The sequence below is a fragment of the Physella acuta genome, unplaced genomic scaffold (genome assembly GCF_028476545.2).
Source record: "Physella acuta isolate Inbredline_101_S28 unplaced genomic scaffold, ASM2847654v3 ptg000315l, whole genome shotgun sequence".
Classification (NCBI taxonomy): domain Eukaryota; kingdom Metazoa; phylum Mollusca; class Gastropoda; family Physidae; genus Physella; species Physella acuta.
This window is the reverse complement of record NW_026731834.1, coordinates 1-16,419: the sequence shown is the minus strand read 5'-3', so window position 1 is coordinate 16,419 and position 16,419 is coordinate 1. Positions and strand designations below refer to the sequence as shown.

Below are 16,419 nucleotides of genomic sequence, written 5' to 3'. Positions count from 1 at the left end.
ATAATCTACACTGTATTCCAGCCTACCACTTCACCTACCCCAAGAAGGATCCGAGCCTAGTGTCTTTCGCCACCATACGAGATCGTACAGGTATACCAGCCCAACTGGGCAAGATGTTGATTGAAGCGATTGAAAAATCTGGCAAGCAACATTTGCTTGTTGACAAATAGTTGTTGACTTGTCATTATAAAAACCAAACTCAATTGTTTCTCTACTTTGATTGTTACATTCTTTAGAAGCTAGGCATAATTATTTTAAAAGCATAGGTGGTATTGGCGGTCTGGAAGAATTGACAGGGATTGGTTAAGTCTTAGACCCGTGTATTTGAGGATTTGTGATCTCACTGTTTTTATATTTGATATTTGTATTGTTGAATGGTAGGGCATATGACTTCTATTAGAAAGTCGTGAGCTTAGAGCCCGACTTAAGTCTATATGTCGTCCCAGAGTCCACACATGTCTAAAAATAGGGCTTGTAAGTAGGTCACAACTTCTCGTTCTCGTACTATGCAGACCGTAGACTTACAAGCCCTATAGGGAAAGTATATTCTGCTGAGTATAATGCTGACCACACTTTCCTTTGAAATGCTGACCTCATAGAAACAGAAGAACTATACTACATCTACACCATGGACCCAGCGTTCAAATGTGTCTACACTTTGTATGCATATTCTCATGAGTTTTTTGTGCTAAGTAACTTTTAAAATTGGAATAAGTATTAATTATATTTACGTTTCGTAATTACCATTGTTTATATTTTTTAACTTGCTTGGTTTTATAAATTTAAATAAGTTATGAAGTGTTGTGTGTAAATAATAGGTATCGGGTTACTGTGTTACACGCAAATATTATACGTTCTGCTTGCAAATGTGTACATTCGTGCTCAACATAAATTTAAGATTTCAGCTCGTATAGAAAGGTTGTGACTCGACAATGTATGTGACACTGTCACGCTCGTGACAGCTAAACGTGTATCAAACTCACATGTGTGACAAAGGAAAGTGGATGACACTATAATGTATTATACACATACACGTTTGTAGCACGTTCACATTCATGACACAGTCACGCGTTAAGTTGCGTGACACTGTAACGTGAGTGTCACTGTCACAAGTATGACGACGTTATTGACACGTATCAAACTGTCAGATTTAAGTGTGCAATGATAGAATAAATGCAATGGCAACGAGTCACTGGGACAACTGACGAATAAAAACACATCTTTACTAGAATTGCCTTGAAAACATGACTCACACATTCCAGAATTGTTAAGCTCAATACATTGTGGGATAACATGAGAAAATTGTGAATTTTTAAATATTAAAGGGTTATTGATTGTTTAAGGCTTTTATTTATTTAAGGATTTTTAATCATTACATTATTTTTCATTATTTAAGGGTTTTAGTTATTACATGCTTATTAAATATTAAAGGTTTTTAATTGTTAAAGGCTTTTTCTTATGGAGAATCTTCTTCTTCTTCGTCCTTAATTTTAGTGTAAGAAAGGATCCCCTCCGACACAATTAAGTATACGTATCAACTGGTTATGCGCCATTGACTCCGATATGGAGAGTAAAATCGCGTTTTTGTTGAATTATTGAAATATTTACTTTCTACAACATAATATATGTTCCATTCTCATCCCCGAGAGCTCAGGACTTAATTTTAATAAAAACAACATAAAGCTTTAATAAGGTTACACCATAAAAAACACACAGAAAGAGAAAAAAAAATACAATTTTTTTACTTTATCGTATACAGAGTATAGAGGACGTACTGTAATCGTGCACAAAAAAACACACGAAATTTTGACAGTTTTCGTAGTTTTAGACCCCAGTACTTCATCACATACAGATTATAGGTGACTTATTTTAATTGGGCAAAATTATAAATGCAAATTTATCCTAATTTCGGCGATCTATGCGTAATCAAGTCGGAAAAACTGGGCTTTTCAATTCTGTCAGTATCTCTGTGTGTGTCTGTATGTGTTGTGTGTATGTCTGTGAACACGATAACTTGAGTACCGTTACAGTTTTGCTGATAAAATTTCATATATAAGTATTATATCAAATGTGTAGTTCTGTATCAACTTTTCAACGATTTCTGATAACTGGAAGTGGAACTTATTCTATAACTTGAGAAACTGTTTCAGATAGATAAACGAAATTTCACTTAGAAGTAAAAGATCCAGATTTCTGCCTTCTTTCAAATTGTGAGTAGTTTCCGTTGATCGAAAGTAGTAATTTACGCCATTTCCAGTTTTTAAAAAACGTATTTGAATTTATAAATTGCTAATAATATTCCGCACTATTAGACACATTTTGTTTGGCGTTCACTTGGTGCGCAATTCTTTTTACTACGAGATTCTATCCTAATATATTAAAGCCCATGTGCGCACTTCTCACTCTCTCTCTCTCACTCTCTCTGCAAAATATTTTTACAGGCTATGATATCAGTATCTTCAGCGATGTGTAGAACATGATACTGACTTTTGTTGAAAATAATATGGTGGATGTTTTAAATGTATAAACTAAATTTTATTTAAAGAAGTAAAATAAAAAGAAATGCATATTCGAATGTAGAAATACAATTTTAACTTTACAACCTGAAAATTGTTTATAGTTGTGACAAGAACGCCATAAACAATGACGTCAGATGCTAAATGTTTACTTGGCACTCTGGGTTATCCTTTGAGCACTATGGCGCGTATGTTAGTTTTAAGTAGCCAGGGCCCGTACGCCACTCCCCTACGGTAGTGTAATTCGGGAATCCCGAGAGCGCCCATCTACGTTCCTGACACAAGGGCGGTAACCGAAGTGTGTTCTACCTAATTATTTCGGTGAGTGATTAACATACACTCAAGGTTTTCATGCGGTAGTGTAGGTAAACACGTGTCCCAATATTTTTGATCCAACCGCAGGCATTGTTTACATTTAAATAACTCATTTTTAGAAAACAAGTTCGCACGTCTAAGAACATAGGATCGGTAACGCATTGATGAAACCATTCTTATATATTCCATTAGACTTTCTTTTTATCCCGCGGAAACGTGCGGGGACGGGTAAGCTAGTATATATATATATATATATATATATATATATATATATATATATATATATATATTTATAATATATATATATATATAGGTGCAATCTTCAGTAGACTTTTTATCTCTCTCTACAACTAACAAAAATAAATTATAACTGTATACCAAAAACTCACCTATATCATTTTTAATTACTTAAACTTTCAAAAATAGAATAGATTTTCGTAGAAAAAAAAAGTATTGCTCACCATCTGAACGGCAAACAATATATGTATAATAGTGTGGAATAATGGTATAAATTCATATTCGAAATCGGAAATCACGATAATGACTACTTTCGTTCAACGGAAATTACTCAAAATGTCACAGAACGCAGAGAATTAGATCTATTCAGAGACGTAGCGAGGGGTGCGGACCGCACTGGGTGACACCATTTAGAGGGGTGACACCAGGGCGAAAAATTGCAAATGGACAAAGACAAACGCTCTTTTCCAGTTCCTTTAATGATTAATTAAAGTTAAATAGTCTTTTAAGTACAAATCGACAAATGTCTATATATATATATATATATATATATATATATATATATACTTTTTTTGGGGGGTAGGGGGGGGGGGGGGATGACACAACGAAGTGCCGCACCGGGTGACACCTGACCTAGCGACGCCATTTGATCTATTACTCAATTATGAAGTTAGTTTCATTTATCGATCAGACACAGTACTCAAGCTATGTGCTTTTGAAAGTAGAATAAGTGCCACTTTCGGTTACCGGAAATTGCTGAAAAGTTGATACAGAACTACAAATCAGCGTGTTCACAGATACACACATAATAATTTGATGGCATGATGCGGCTCTTCAGCTCCATGCAAAAATATTAATAATTTTCATATTTTATTTTTAAAACTCTTAATTTTTAAATATTTTTTTCAACACTCTGTGTTGAACGCATAATAATAAATATAAACGATAAACACTCGCTATTATATTAGAATGTTTAGTCACTCCCTATTTCATTGTACTGCCTATTATCTTGGCTATCCCAAATTGAAACATTCAACTTTATGGTAGATATCACAAAGAAACTAAACGAGAAAAATGTAAAACTTCAAGGGAAAAAAACCCAGCCTATGCCTTGCTTGAAGAAGTGGATTGTTTAGAAATTTATTTTATTTTTTTTTTGATACCGAAGATACCGAGAGCGGAAAATTTTGAAAAATCTGAAAACAAATATCACGATGAAACCAATTACTTCAGCATTACCATAAGCAAAATGAAGGATGGATTCACTGAGAGATTTGGGCAATTCAAAACAAATGCAAGTACTCTGACGTTCATAGTAGATCCTCTCAACACAAAAACAAATTAGACTAACTCTGAGCTATTTGGAATTGATGCTGGCTCGCTTCAAATGCAATTGCTGGATTTAAAAAAAAACTGACATTTTTGGAGTGGTAAGTTCACGCATATCAATAGCAAATTAGAAGATTTGGTGGTCCAGTAAAACATGCACGTTTCACTACACAAGTGGACAGGTTTAAAAGAAATGCCGCTAGTTGAGGCGCTCTTATGTGACGCATGGAATAGTCTTGCAGGATGCTACAGTGAGGTAAGGAGTTTGCGTTTGGAGTGCTGACGATCTTCGGGTGAACATATTCATGCGAGCTAGCGTTTTCTTGCATGAATATAATAAAAAGTAAAGAAGCCAACAAAAAATAAAATTCTAGAGGCGTGCTTGAAACTGAAAACAAGTTATGAGCCAGGTTTAAACAAAATTTTAAAAGGCATGCAAGGCCAAACTATTGTAAATATCATTAAACAATTATAGTTATATTACCTTAGCTAAAATTCCTTAATATTTTTTTTTTGCGAAACATGTGTATAAATATTATTTCAATTCTCAAATGTTTTTGAAAACCTAAGCGGAGCTAGGCAGTATGCCTAGTATATCTATAAATTAATTAACGTCTATAAATGAGTGTGTAAAAAAAGAACATTATTCTCTACATAAATACGTATTTTACAGCTCTACACATAGTGCAGATGCTCTCATGTAACTAAACAGACAAAAAAAAAATGAAAAAAAAATACAAACTTGTAAACAAACTTGAAGTTTACTAGTATAGGCCTACTAGCCGTCCTGGTTAGGCCCCGCACTGGGCTCTGTTAAAAGCCTATCTGTAAAGGACCATGACTTGTGTGTTTAGTAGTCTGCATATACCCGGCATTGGCTGGGTTTAGAAAATATATTACTTTTCGAATTAACCCTAACTACAACCAACATAGCTCAAAACACAAATACAAACGCAAACATTACGCAAACACAAACACAACCCCAAAAAAAGAACGCAAACCTAACCCCAAACAAAAACACAAACACAAAAATACAAACCCAAAAACAATCGCAAACCTAACGCAAAGAATAACACACAACAGAAACACAAACTTAAATGCACATATTAACGCATTGTGGTCACAGTCTAGCCGGGTGCGCAAAAATCGCACCACGGCGGAACATCCTGATTGAACTTAGTAAACCACTCTAATACCCCAAGTTATCTATAATCTAGCGCACTCAATTAAACGAACATAGGCGCCATAGTGCTCAAGGAAGGCCCGGGGTGCCAAATAGCACCCTGTCGGGGCGCCGGAGGACGCCTTGGTTTCGATTTACTGAACGACAATAGTAACCCTTTTTACCCACAGCTTATTGCACTCTTTAAAATGAATTTATGCACTATAGGATAGCCCAGGGAGCCGAATTTCAACCTGCCGGGGCGTCGGCGGACACTCTTGATTCAATTTAGCGAACGACTATAATACCTCACGATTATCCGCAAACAGAAAGATAGAAGTAAACATAGATGACATTTACGAGCGGGTTCTAAACTGTTATTGTTTTAAAATAATGTTAAGTAAACAGTACGTATAGTGTGTAAATTAAATAAAAGGCAGTTTTTTAAATATCCGTGTTTTACCTGCAACATTGCACTTTATCAATCCATGCTAATTATGTAATTATTTTTTCCCAACATCAAGTAATAAAAAGTATCCCCCCCCCCCGCCCCGATGTAATGTTTTTTAAGGGAATTAATTGTGTCATTTTAATTTATCAAGAAGTAACTAATGTTAATGGACTAAATTAATTTTCAGACACAATTATAATTTTTGTGAAGGGAGATACATTTTTTAAAAAAAATAGTTTAATACCTATGCCGTCAATTAAAACTATAAATTTGGAAAATGAAATTTGTTTTATAAAACCTTCAATATTATTTTTAGAATCATTAATTTAGATAAAGAGCATTTTTAATATATTACACAATGGCGATCAATTCGAGTTTTTTGTTATATTCCTCTGTTACCGCGTGTCCGTCCACACTTTCGTCCAACAATTACAGCATTGAACTTTAAATATTAGATAGATAGAACAGTACATCTCAAATAAATGTAGCATTTCCAAAGAGTTTGTTTGCCACGGAAACTATTCTACTAAATAAAAGGAATTTTAGTTTTATAAAATGTAGTGACACATTTAATACAATCATTAGACATATTCCGAACAGAGTAGTTTCCCTGGAGTGATCGCTCTACAGACCAGACTATCAGACAATTAGAATTGTAGAAGTAATTAACATTTCATTTAAAACTTCCTGAAATAAAAGGAAACACTTTCTCCACAGTTTCAAAAGCACTTTCTGCGAATCCTTCGTTATAGCCCGCTGAGAAATCCGCCCCCACCACAAACACGTCATCGTTCCCCGACGGCCGTTGCAGGATGGCTGTGACGTCATCGTAATTATACCCGGCTCTCCAAACGACCCGGCCGCCGCCGGTTTGACCCGGTGTCCAAAACTGAGCCGTGGCGTCAACGGGGTCAGGAATTACCCCCCGCTCGATTCCGTGAGCGTCAGCGAGTTCCTTCAGCAGCTCTGTGATTAAAGCTTCAGAAACAACGCCGGCGCCCGGGGCTGAAAATGATGAAGGGGCGCCCACCTCGTTGAGTAACGCCATTCTCATGGCCTTGGATTCATCCGCGTAGCTTGCAAGGAGGATGTAGTTTCCGGTGTGGTCTGATCGGCCCCAGTCCAACGCTTCCTTGAAGGGCAGGTCCGTGGTTGTCATGGCTGTGGGGTTGCTGGAGTTGTGCAACCACCACGGTCTGGGGAAGCTCATGAAGATCTGGGCCGTTGGGACCTCTCGCAGGGCTTTTAGGGCGTTGATCATTCTTTTCTCTCTACACGGTAAAAATAGAAGATTTTTAAAAAATTAAAAATTTAATAGGGCTGGTAAGTAGGTCACCAACCAGTTCTACGGCTTAATAAAACCTGCATGAGCCATTGAACTGGTTGGGGACCTACTTACCAGCCCTATTACGTTATCATTTCTAATAATCACGTGTTGTTGAAACTGATATAGAAATAAATTTATTGAATATAATATCGTCATTTTCTGCAGGCATTGAGAAAGTCTGCGCCGAATGATATAATTTACAGTGTTTCTTGCAAACTTTTTTCTCGGGGGGGGGGGGGGGGGGGAATGGGGGAAGGGGCACTTGATATTTTCTGGGGTGCGGACAACATTTTCCAGGGAGGGGGCTGATACTGGTAAAAGTATGTTTTCTTTATAATTTCAATTCGTTCGGGGGGGGGGGGGGGAGGGCGGTAGACTTTCTATAGAGATGCCTGGATGAAGCTCTGATCATTTGTAGCAGTACTGTGCTATTAAAAAGCTTCAAGTAGCCCTCACCCAACCCAAGAAGAATAATGTCAAATATTGACCCCCCCCCCCCAAACATGCATGGGCAATGTCCACAACAAACCACCTTAGCACTTCCCACTCAATTTGCTGTAGGGTAGCTTTAGAGGTGGCCAGGACAACTTTTCTCGCACAAACCAAATCTACATCTTCCTGTGAAAAAATAAATTAAATAATCAAATTAAAATATTAAAACCTGTCTTCGACATGGAGCTTTAGTTACCAGACTCAATGTTTGAATATGTGTATGTTTGTGCTTGTGTGCATTGATGTGTGTGTGTGTGGGAGAGAGAGAGAAAGAGAGAGAGTGAGAGAGGGTAAGTGTGTCTTGGAAAAAAGTTGCGGATTTTTTTACAGAAAAAAAACAACTAAAAATTTGTGTTTGCTTATTTTAAAAATTAATACCACGCGCAACGCCAGTGTAAAATGTCAATGTGACCTTATTACCAGTGACCTTACCGTGTCATAGGTGTGTCCGTCCAGTGAACGTGTGTGTGTAAACCTCAGCACGTACCCCTCCCCGCCCCTGACCAAAGACTTGAGACGTCTGTTCAGGTTCAGTTTAAATCTGTAAAGTATAAACACACTACAGCAAACAGGATATTATTTATACACAAAAACTACCCCGAAAATCTCACACTAAGTAATGGTATCGATGCTACTTTATAACATAATTACGTTGACAATCCTATGAGTATTAGTGTTGTTAGCGTTACAAAGACATTCATTTTTACTAAGTTCCTATTTGTATTCAAAGATATCGAGCTTGGATATGTTCCAAAATTTCACAAGGAGTTCAGGGTTAAAAACTAACAATGGTGACTGCCTAAAGATAATCTTGTTCTTTGTGTATTCTCGGTTTACACATTCATCATGCTTGACCGTGACCTAGAGAGACACCCAGTAGCTTACTCAGTACTATTAGGTGCCCAGCATTATATGTGTAATTCTGCAACCCAATCTTGTTAATATCTCACACACTTCCTTCCCAAAATTAAAAAAAAATAATTCTTGAATGCTAGTCGACAGATTAACTCTACTCCACCTATCCATATTGGTATTCAGATAAGAGCTGAATGAACCCTAAATGGTACAAACCTCTTGTTGGACTCCAGGAACGTCTTGACCAGTTGACGTGGGAGGGCGTCTTGTTCCTTGACGTACATCATCTGGTAGTCTCCACTGTTTGCAATATTTAAAGACAAAACAATTTAACTAAGTCTCCGCTGTTTCCAATGTTTAAAGACAAAAAAATTTAAATAAGTGCCCACTGTTTCCAATGTTTAAAGACAAAACAATTTAACTAAGTCTCCGCTGTTTCCAATATTTAAAGACAAAAACAATTTAACTAAGTCGCCGCTGTTTATAATATTTAAAGACAAAAACAATTTAACAAAGTCGCCGCTGTTTCCAATATTTAAAGACAAAACAATTTAACTAAGTGCCCACTGTTTCCAATATTTAAAGACAAAAACAATTTAACTAAGTCCCCGCTGTTTATAATATTTAAAGACAAAAACAATTTAACAAAGTCCCCGCTGTTTCCAATATTTAAAGACAAAAACAATTAAACTAAGGTCCGCTGTTTCCAATATTTAAAGACAAAAACAATTAAACTAAGGTCCGCTGTTTCCAATATTTAAAGACAAAAACAATTAAACTAAGGTCCGCTGTTTCCAATATATCACCCGGGCATGATTGTGTTTAGTTTAAAGGATTTATAATAGCGCTTAGGGGCGATAAATTGCATTGTGTTACAGTCTATTTTAATCTTCTTTTTATTGATGTTTCTCTTCATTTTGTTAATCTGTAGTTTTGAACACAAATTGGCACCAGAAAACTATTGTCTTGTGAACTTTTTTTGAGTAGTGGGAAGGGTTAAACCCGATCAATTTAATTAATCTAGGACAGGGGTCTCCAAACATTTCAGTCCGAGGGCCGCATTAACTATCAAATTTCAGTTCGGGGGCCAGTTTCTTCCAGGCATGTCTTTGATTATTCTGGACAAAGTTCCTCAGCCATCACTATCAAACGTTTTTTTCCGTGGACAAAAAGATCTCCGCGGGCCGGATGAGACGACCTCGCGGGCCGCATTTGGCTCGCGGGCCGTAGTTTGGAGACCCCTGATCTAGGATAATATTGAAGAAAGGAAACTTTCGTTCTGTTTGATAATTTTGGAAGACCTAACTGTTTTTTCCTATGTTATTAAAGTACTGATGTACTATTTCATAAATTGTCTGATAACGTATGTTTTAAATACCTGTTTTGTTGTACTTACTTTGTACATACCTGTTTTGTTGTACTTATGTTGTACGTCCTGTTTTGTTGTACTTACTTTGTACGTACCTGTTTTGTTGTACTTACTTTGTACGTACCTGTTTTGTTGTACTTATGTTGTACATACCTGTTTTGTTGCACTTATCTTATGTTGTACGTACCTGTTTTGTTGTACTTATGTTGTACGTACCAGTTTTGTCCTAGATTGTTAACGAAGACGGTAAGTACTAAAGTATCTATTCATGAATTGTCTTATAAGTATATTTTACCTACCTGTTTTGTTGTACTTATGTTGTACGTACCAGTTTTGTCCTAGATTGTTAACGAAGACGGTAAGTACTGAGGTATCTATTCATGAATTGTTTTATAAGTATATTTTACCTACCTGTTTTGTTGTACTTATGTTGTACGTACCAGTTTTGTCCTAGATTGTTAACGAAGACGGTAAGTACTGAAGTATCTATTCATGAATTGTCTTATAAGTATATTTTACCTACCTGTTTTGTCCTAGATTATTAACGAAGACGGTAAGTACTGAGGTATCTGAAGCAGTATCTGACTCGTACACCAATGTTTCTTTGATGAAGGCCTTTCCTTCAGGGGAAGCAACCATGTCAAAAGCTTCATCGAATCTGTTTATATGGATTACTCATCTCAGTCAAACAGATGGGGAGGGGGGGGGGGGGTTAACTCTCAAAATAAATCCCCTTTTCGGACCTGTCAGTCAATGGGGTAAGTGAAGTAGAGTTTACTTGTTTCTGTGAACACGACATATGAAGGGATAGTATGATAAGTTCTATATACTTTACATAACGTGAGTTAAATATTCACCACAGCTGGATGGACTTAGAGATTTGAACCCGGATTCGAACTCGAGACTTTCGGATTAGCAGTCTAGCGTTTTAAACTGTTAGCAAAAAAAAATTATTGTTCTTTCTTTGTTCTTAATTGGTAATGTTTAACGGGATTTTCTCAAGCATAATTATCAAACTGCCATAAGGCATATCGGCATTTGACTCCGATTCCAGAATACCTCTCTTTAAAAAAACGATTTGCTTCCATAGCCTCTGTCCATCAAAGAACAAATTACAAACAGAAGTAAACTTGTTTAGTTTTGGAGTTGTCTCTCCTAGATGAGTTGCTGTCCCCAGCCAACAAGCCTCATCTGCCCGGGAGATTCATCTTGGGACTTTTCGGTTTAGCAACCGTGAGCTTTACCTACCATACCACACTGAACATCAATTTAAGCTTCTAAAATCTTGTTTCTGCTTCAGTCACACGTAATATAAATATGATGTACCTTTCAAAACAAAATATGGGATTTGTTCCAGAGTTACCAGCTGTGGAATGGAACTTACGGAACCTGGTACAAGAACCTTCCATCTGGAACCTGAAGTTGAAGAAAGATTTCCCGTGTCTCTTCGGTGCCGTTGTAACCTGTCAGCTTCTCAAGGTAGTACCTGGTTACGACAGGTGAACTCAGGTAAGAGACGTGACAGCAGGTATAGTAAGGGTAAGAGCAGTGACAGTAGATGCGGTATAGGTATACGCATTATAAGTATGTGTAGTACAGTTAAGAGTAGTGACAGTAGGTGTAGTATATGTATAAGAAGTGATAGTAGGTGTAGTATATGTATAAGAAGTGATAGTAGGTGTGGTATATGTATGAGAAGTGACAGTAGGTGTAGTATATGTATGAGAAGTGACAGTAGGTTTAGTTTATGTATGAGTAGTGACAGTAGGTGTAGTATATGTATGAGAAGTGACAGTAGGTTTAGTTTATGTATGAGTAGTGACAGTAGGTTTAGTTTATGTATGAGTAGTGACAGTAGGTTTAGTTTATGTATGAGTAGTGACAGTAGGTGTAGTATATGTATGAGAAGTGACAGTAGGTTTAGTTTATGTATGAGTAGTGACAGTAGGTTTAGTTTATGTATGAGTAGTGACAGTAGGTTTAGTTTATGTATGAGTAGTGACAGTAGGTTTAGTTTATGTATGAGTAGTGACAGTAGGTGTAGTATATGTATGAGAAGTGACAGTAGGTGTAGTATATGTATGAGAAGTGACAGTAGGTGTAGTATATGTATGAGAAGTGACAGTATGTGTAGTATATGTATGAGAAGTGACAGTAGGTGTAGTACATGTATGAGAAGTGACAGTAGGTGTAGTATATGTATGAGAAGTGACAGTAGGTGTAGTATATGTATGAGAAGTGACAGTAGGTGTAGTATATGTATGAGAAGTGACAGTAGGTGTAGTATATGTATGAGAAGTGACAGTAGGTGTAGTATATGTATGAGAAGTGACAGTAGGTGTAGTATATGTATGAGAAGTGACAGTAGGTGTAGTATATGTATGAGAAGTGACAGTAGGTGTAGTATATGTATGAGAAGTGACAGTAGGTGTAGTATATGTATGAGAAGTGACAGTAGGTGTAGTATATGTATGAGAAGTGACAGTAGGTGTAGTATATGTATGAGAAGTGACAGTAGGTGTAGTATATGTATGAGAAGTGACAGTAGGTGTAGTATATGTATGAGAAGTGACAGTAGGTGTAGTATATGTATGAGAAGTGACAGTAGGTGTAGTATATGTATGAGAAGTGACAGTAGGTGTAGTATATGTATGAGAAGTGACAGTAGGTGTAGTATATGTATGAGAAGTGACAGTAGGTGTAGTATATGTATGAGAAGTGACAGTAGGTGTAGTATATGTATGAGAAGTGACAGTAGGTGTAGTATATGTATGAGAAGTGACAGTAGGTGTAGTATATGTATGAAAAGTGACAGTAGGTGTAGTATATGTATGAGAAGTGACAGTAGGTGTAGTATATGTATGAGAAGTGACAGTAGGTATAGTATATGTATGAGAAGTGACAGTAGGTATAGTATATGTATGAGAAGTGACAGTAGGTGTAGTATATGTATGAGAAGTGACAGTAGGTATAGTATATGTATGAGAAGTGACAGTAGGTGTAGTATATGTATGAGAAGTGACAGTAGGTGTAGTATATGTATGAGAAGTGACAGTAGGTGTAGTATATGTATGAGAAGTGACAGTAGGTGTAGTATATGTATGAGAAGTGACAGTAGGTGTAGTATATGTATGAGAAGTGACAGTAGGTGTAGTATATGTATGAGAAGTGACAGTAGGTGTAGTATATGTATGAGAAGTGACAGTAGGTGTAGTATATGTATGAGAAGTGACAGTAGGTGTAGTATATGTATGAGAAGTGACAGTAGGTGTAGTATATGTATGAGAAGTGACAGTAGGTGTAGTATATGTATGAGAAGTGACAGTAGGTGTAGTATATGTATGAGAAGTGACAGTAGGTGTAGTATATGTATGAGAAGTGACAGTAGGTGTAGTATATGTATGAGAAGTGACAGTAGGTGTAGTATATGTATGAGAAGTGACAGTAGGTGTAGTATATGTATGAGAAGTGACAGTAGGTGTAGTATATGTATGAGAAGTGACAGTAGGTGTAGTATATGTATGAGAAGTGACAGTAGGTGTAGTATATGTATGAGAAGTGACAGTAGGTGTAGTATATGTATGAGAAGTGACAGTAGGTGTAGTATATGTATGAGAAGTGACAGTAGGTGTAGTATATGTATGAGAAGTGACAGTAGGTGTAGTATATGTATGAGAAGTGACAGTAGGTGTAGTATATGTATGAGAAGTGACAGTAGGTGTAGTATATGTATGAGAAGTGACAGTAGGTGTAGTATATGTATGAGAAGTGACAGTAGGTGTAGTATATGTATGAGAAGTGACAGTAGGTGTAGTATATGTATGAGAAGTGACAGTAGGTGTAGTATATGTATGAGAAGTGACAGTAGGTGTAGTATATGTATGAGAAGTGACAGTAGGTGTAGTATATGTATGAGAAGTGACAGTAGGTGTAGTATATGTATGAGAAGTGACAGTAGGTGTAGTATATGTATGAGAAGTGACAGTAGGTGTAGTATATGTATGAGAAGTGACAGTAGGTGTAGTATATGTATGAGAAGTGACAGTAGGTGTAGTATATGTATGAGAAGTGACAGTAGGTGTAGTATATGTATGAGAAGTGACAGTAGGTGTAGTATATGTATGAGAAGTGACAGTAGGTGTAGTATATGTATGAGAAGTGACAGTAGGTGTAGTATATGTATGAGAAGTGACAGTAGGTGTAGTATATGTATGAGAAGTGACAGTAGGTGTAGTATATGTATGAGAAGTGACAGTAGGTGTAGTATATGTATGAGAAGTGACAGTAGGTGTAGTATATGTATGAGAAGTGACAGTAGGTGTAGTATATGTATGAGAAGTGACAGTAGGTATAGTATATGTATGAGAAGTGACAGTAGGTATAGTATATGTATGAGAAGTGACAGTAGGTGTAGTATATGTATGAGAAGTGACAGTAGGTGTAGTATATGTATGAGATGTGACAGTAGGTGTAGTATGTGTATGAGAAGTGACAGTAGGTGTAGTATATGTATGAGAAGTGACAGTAGGTGTAGTATATGTATGAGAAGTGACAGTAGGTGTAGTATATGTATGAGAAGTGACAGTAGGTATAGTATATGTATGAGAAGTGACAGTAGGTATAGTATATGTATGAGAAGTGACAGTATATTTAATTTTGGTGGGAGATGTGACACACGTGATGTGACACACAATATCACATCATGTCATATGACGTTTGTCACATTATATCATATGATATATGTCGCATTATGTCATATGACATATGTCACATTATGTCATATGATGTATCACATTATGGCATATGACATTTGTCACATTTTGTCATATGACATATGTCACATTATGTCATATGATATATGTCACATTATGTCATATGACGTCCCACCAGGACATCCAGTCACAATTATGTCACATATCGTTTCACACTAAGCCACACTTAATCAAAATACCCTAATGCCACAGAGTGTAAACCTGTGTCGCATTATATCACGCACGTCACAAAGTCACGTATATCATGTTATGTGACACCGTATCACCCAAAACCAACAACAAGACCAAATATTAAACAAAAGAAATGTGGTTTTACACCATTGTTATAACACATTGACTCAGCCTTAGAGCAACTCTGTATTTGGTTGTTATTTCAAGCCACTTACCGGTAATTAAGTCAAACGTCATGTTTTCTCACATTCATTCCATTCATGTCGAGCAGCAGTTATATCCACGGACCTAATAGAAGTTTCTGATTCAACTTTTCACTATGATATAGTCACAAATCGTCACATACCGTCACAGGGCGTCACGTTTTGTCACACGACGGCACATCGTGTCACACTACGTCTCATTATATCTCAACATGTCGCATAATGTGACACAACGTCACACAACGTCACATTTTGTCACACTACGCAACATTGCTTCACATCACGTCTAATTTTGTCAGAACACGTCAGATCATGTGACAATACATCACTTTACGTCACATCTCGTCGCTACATGTCACATCAATAATTTTTTACCCCCCCCCCCCCCCCTCCCCCATGATACACTAACCTAAGCAACCTTCCTTGATTGGATTTTTCCTCATTATTTAGCCCATATGGAATATCCCCGCGTGTGACGTCATCTTCTGTCAGGTGTTTTCCTCGCAGGTAAAATTTGTTGTCAAACCTCTCCCCACCGTGCAGAGGAAAATACTGTATCTTCAAACCTGGTGTAAACATTGTTCGGGAAAGATCTCAGGGTAATTAAAATCTTCATGAAAAGTTTATAACATTTGTATAACTGAATATATTTGGGGTCATCCATAAATGACGTCACGCTATTTTTGACGATTTTTACCTCCCCCCTCCCCTCCGTCACACATTGTCACAAAAAGCTAGACCCCCCCCCCCCTAAAATGACGTCGCAGCTGAACCTACAACACCTCCCCCCCCCCCCTCAAAATTGCTGTTGAATTTTGTTAAACATCGATATTTTTTCCAAAATCTTGTCAGAACTCTGTCAACATAAAGTGTTTTGGTCAAATCCTATTACAATTTATTTAAACAGTTTTCTAAAACGCGAAATAACTTCTAAAATCGTTTTCTAACATTGCTTTTTTATAATGCAAAAGTGTGACGTCGCACCATCTGAACCCCCCTCCCCCTCATTACACACCGTCTCAAAATTACGTCGTTTATGGACGTCCCCTTTTGTATTAAGGATCATGGTATTTCCAATGTCCGACAAAGTAGACTCTTCCGAAAATAGGTGTGTTAGGTTGTTATTAGTATTTGGTATTGCAATTTCAGAATTACTGTTTTGGTCAGAAATTGGCTCTGGTTTGGGTTAGAGTTGGCATTAGCAAGTCATTGTTGTAGTT

The 16,419-nt window shown here is 36.9% G+C and overlaps 1 protein-coding gene across 1 annotated transcript; it reads right to left on the bottom strand.

Moving 5' to 3' along the window:
- Positions 1 to 6,683: 6,683 nt before the first annotated feature.
- Positions 6,684 to 15,778, bottom strand: LOC131940283 (L-amino-acid oxidase-like). The gene is made up of 8 exons (XM_059298925.1): positions 15,609 to 15,778; positions 11,438 to 11,539; positions 10,577 to 10,711; positions 8,901 to 8,984; positions 8,334 to 8,370; positions 7,867 to 7,955; positions 7,443 to 7,454; positions 6,684 to 7,281 (listed from the first exon to the last, which is right to left on the bottom strand). The coding sequence occupies exons 1-8, from the start codon at positions 15,776 to 15,778 to the stop codon at positions 6,684 to 6,686; spliced, it is 1,227 nt and encodes a 408-aa protein (XP_059154908.1).
- Between the last annotated feature and the right edge of the window lie 641 nt (positions 15,779 to 16,419).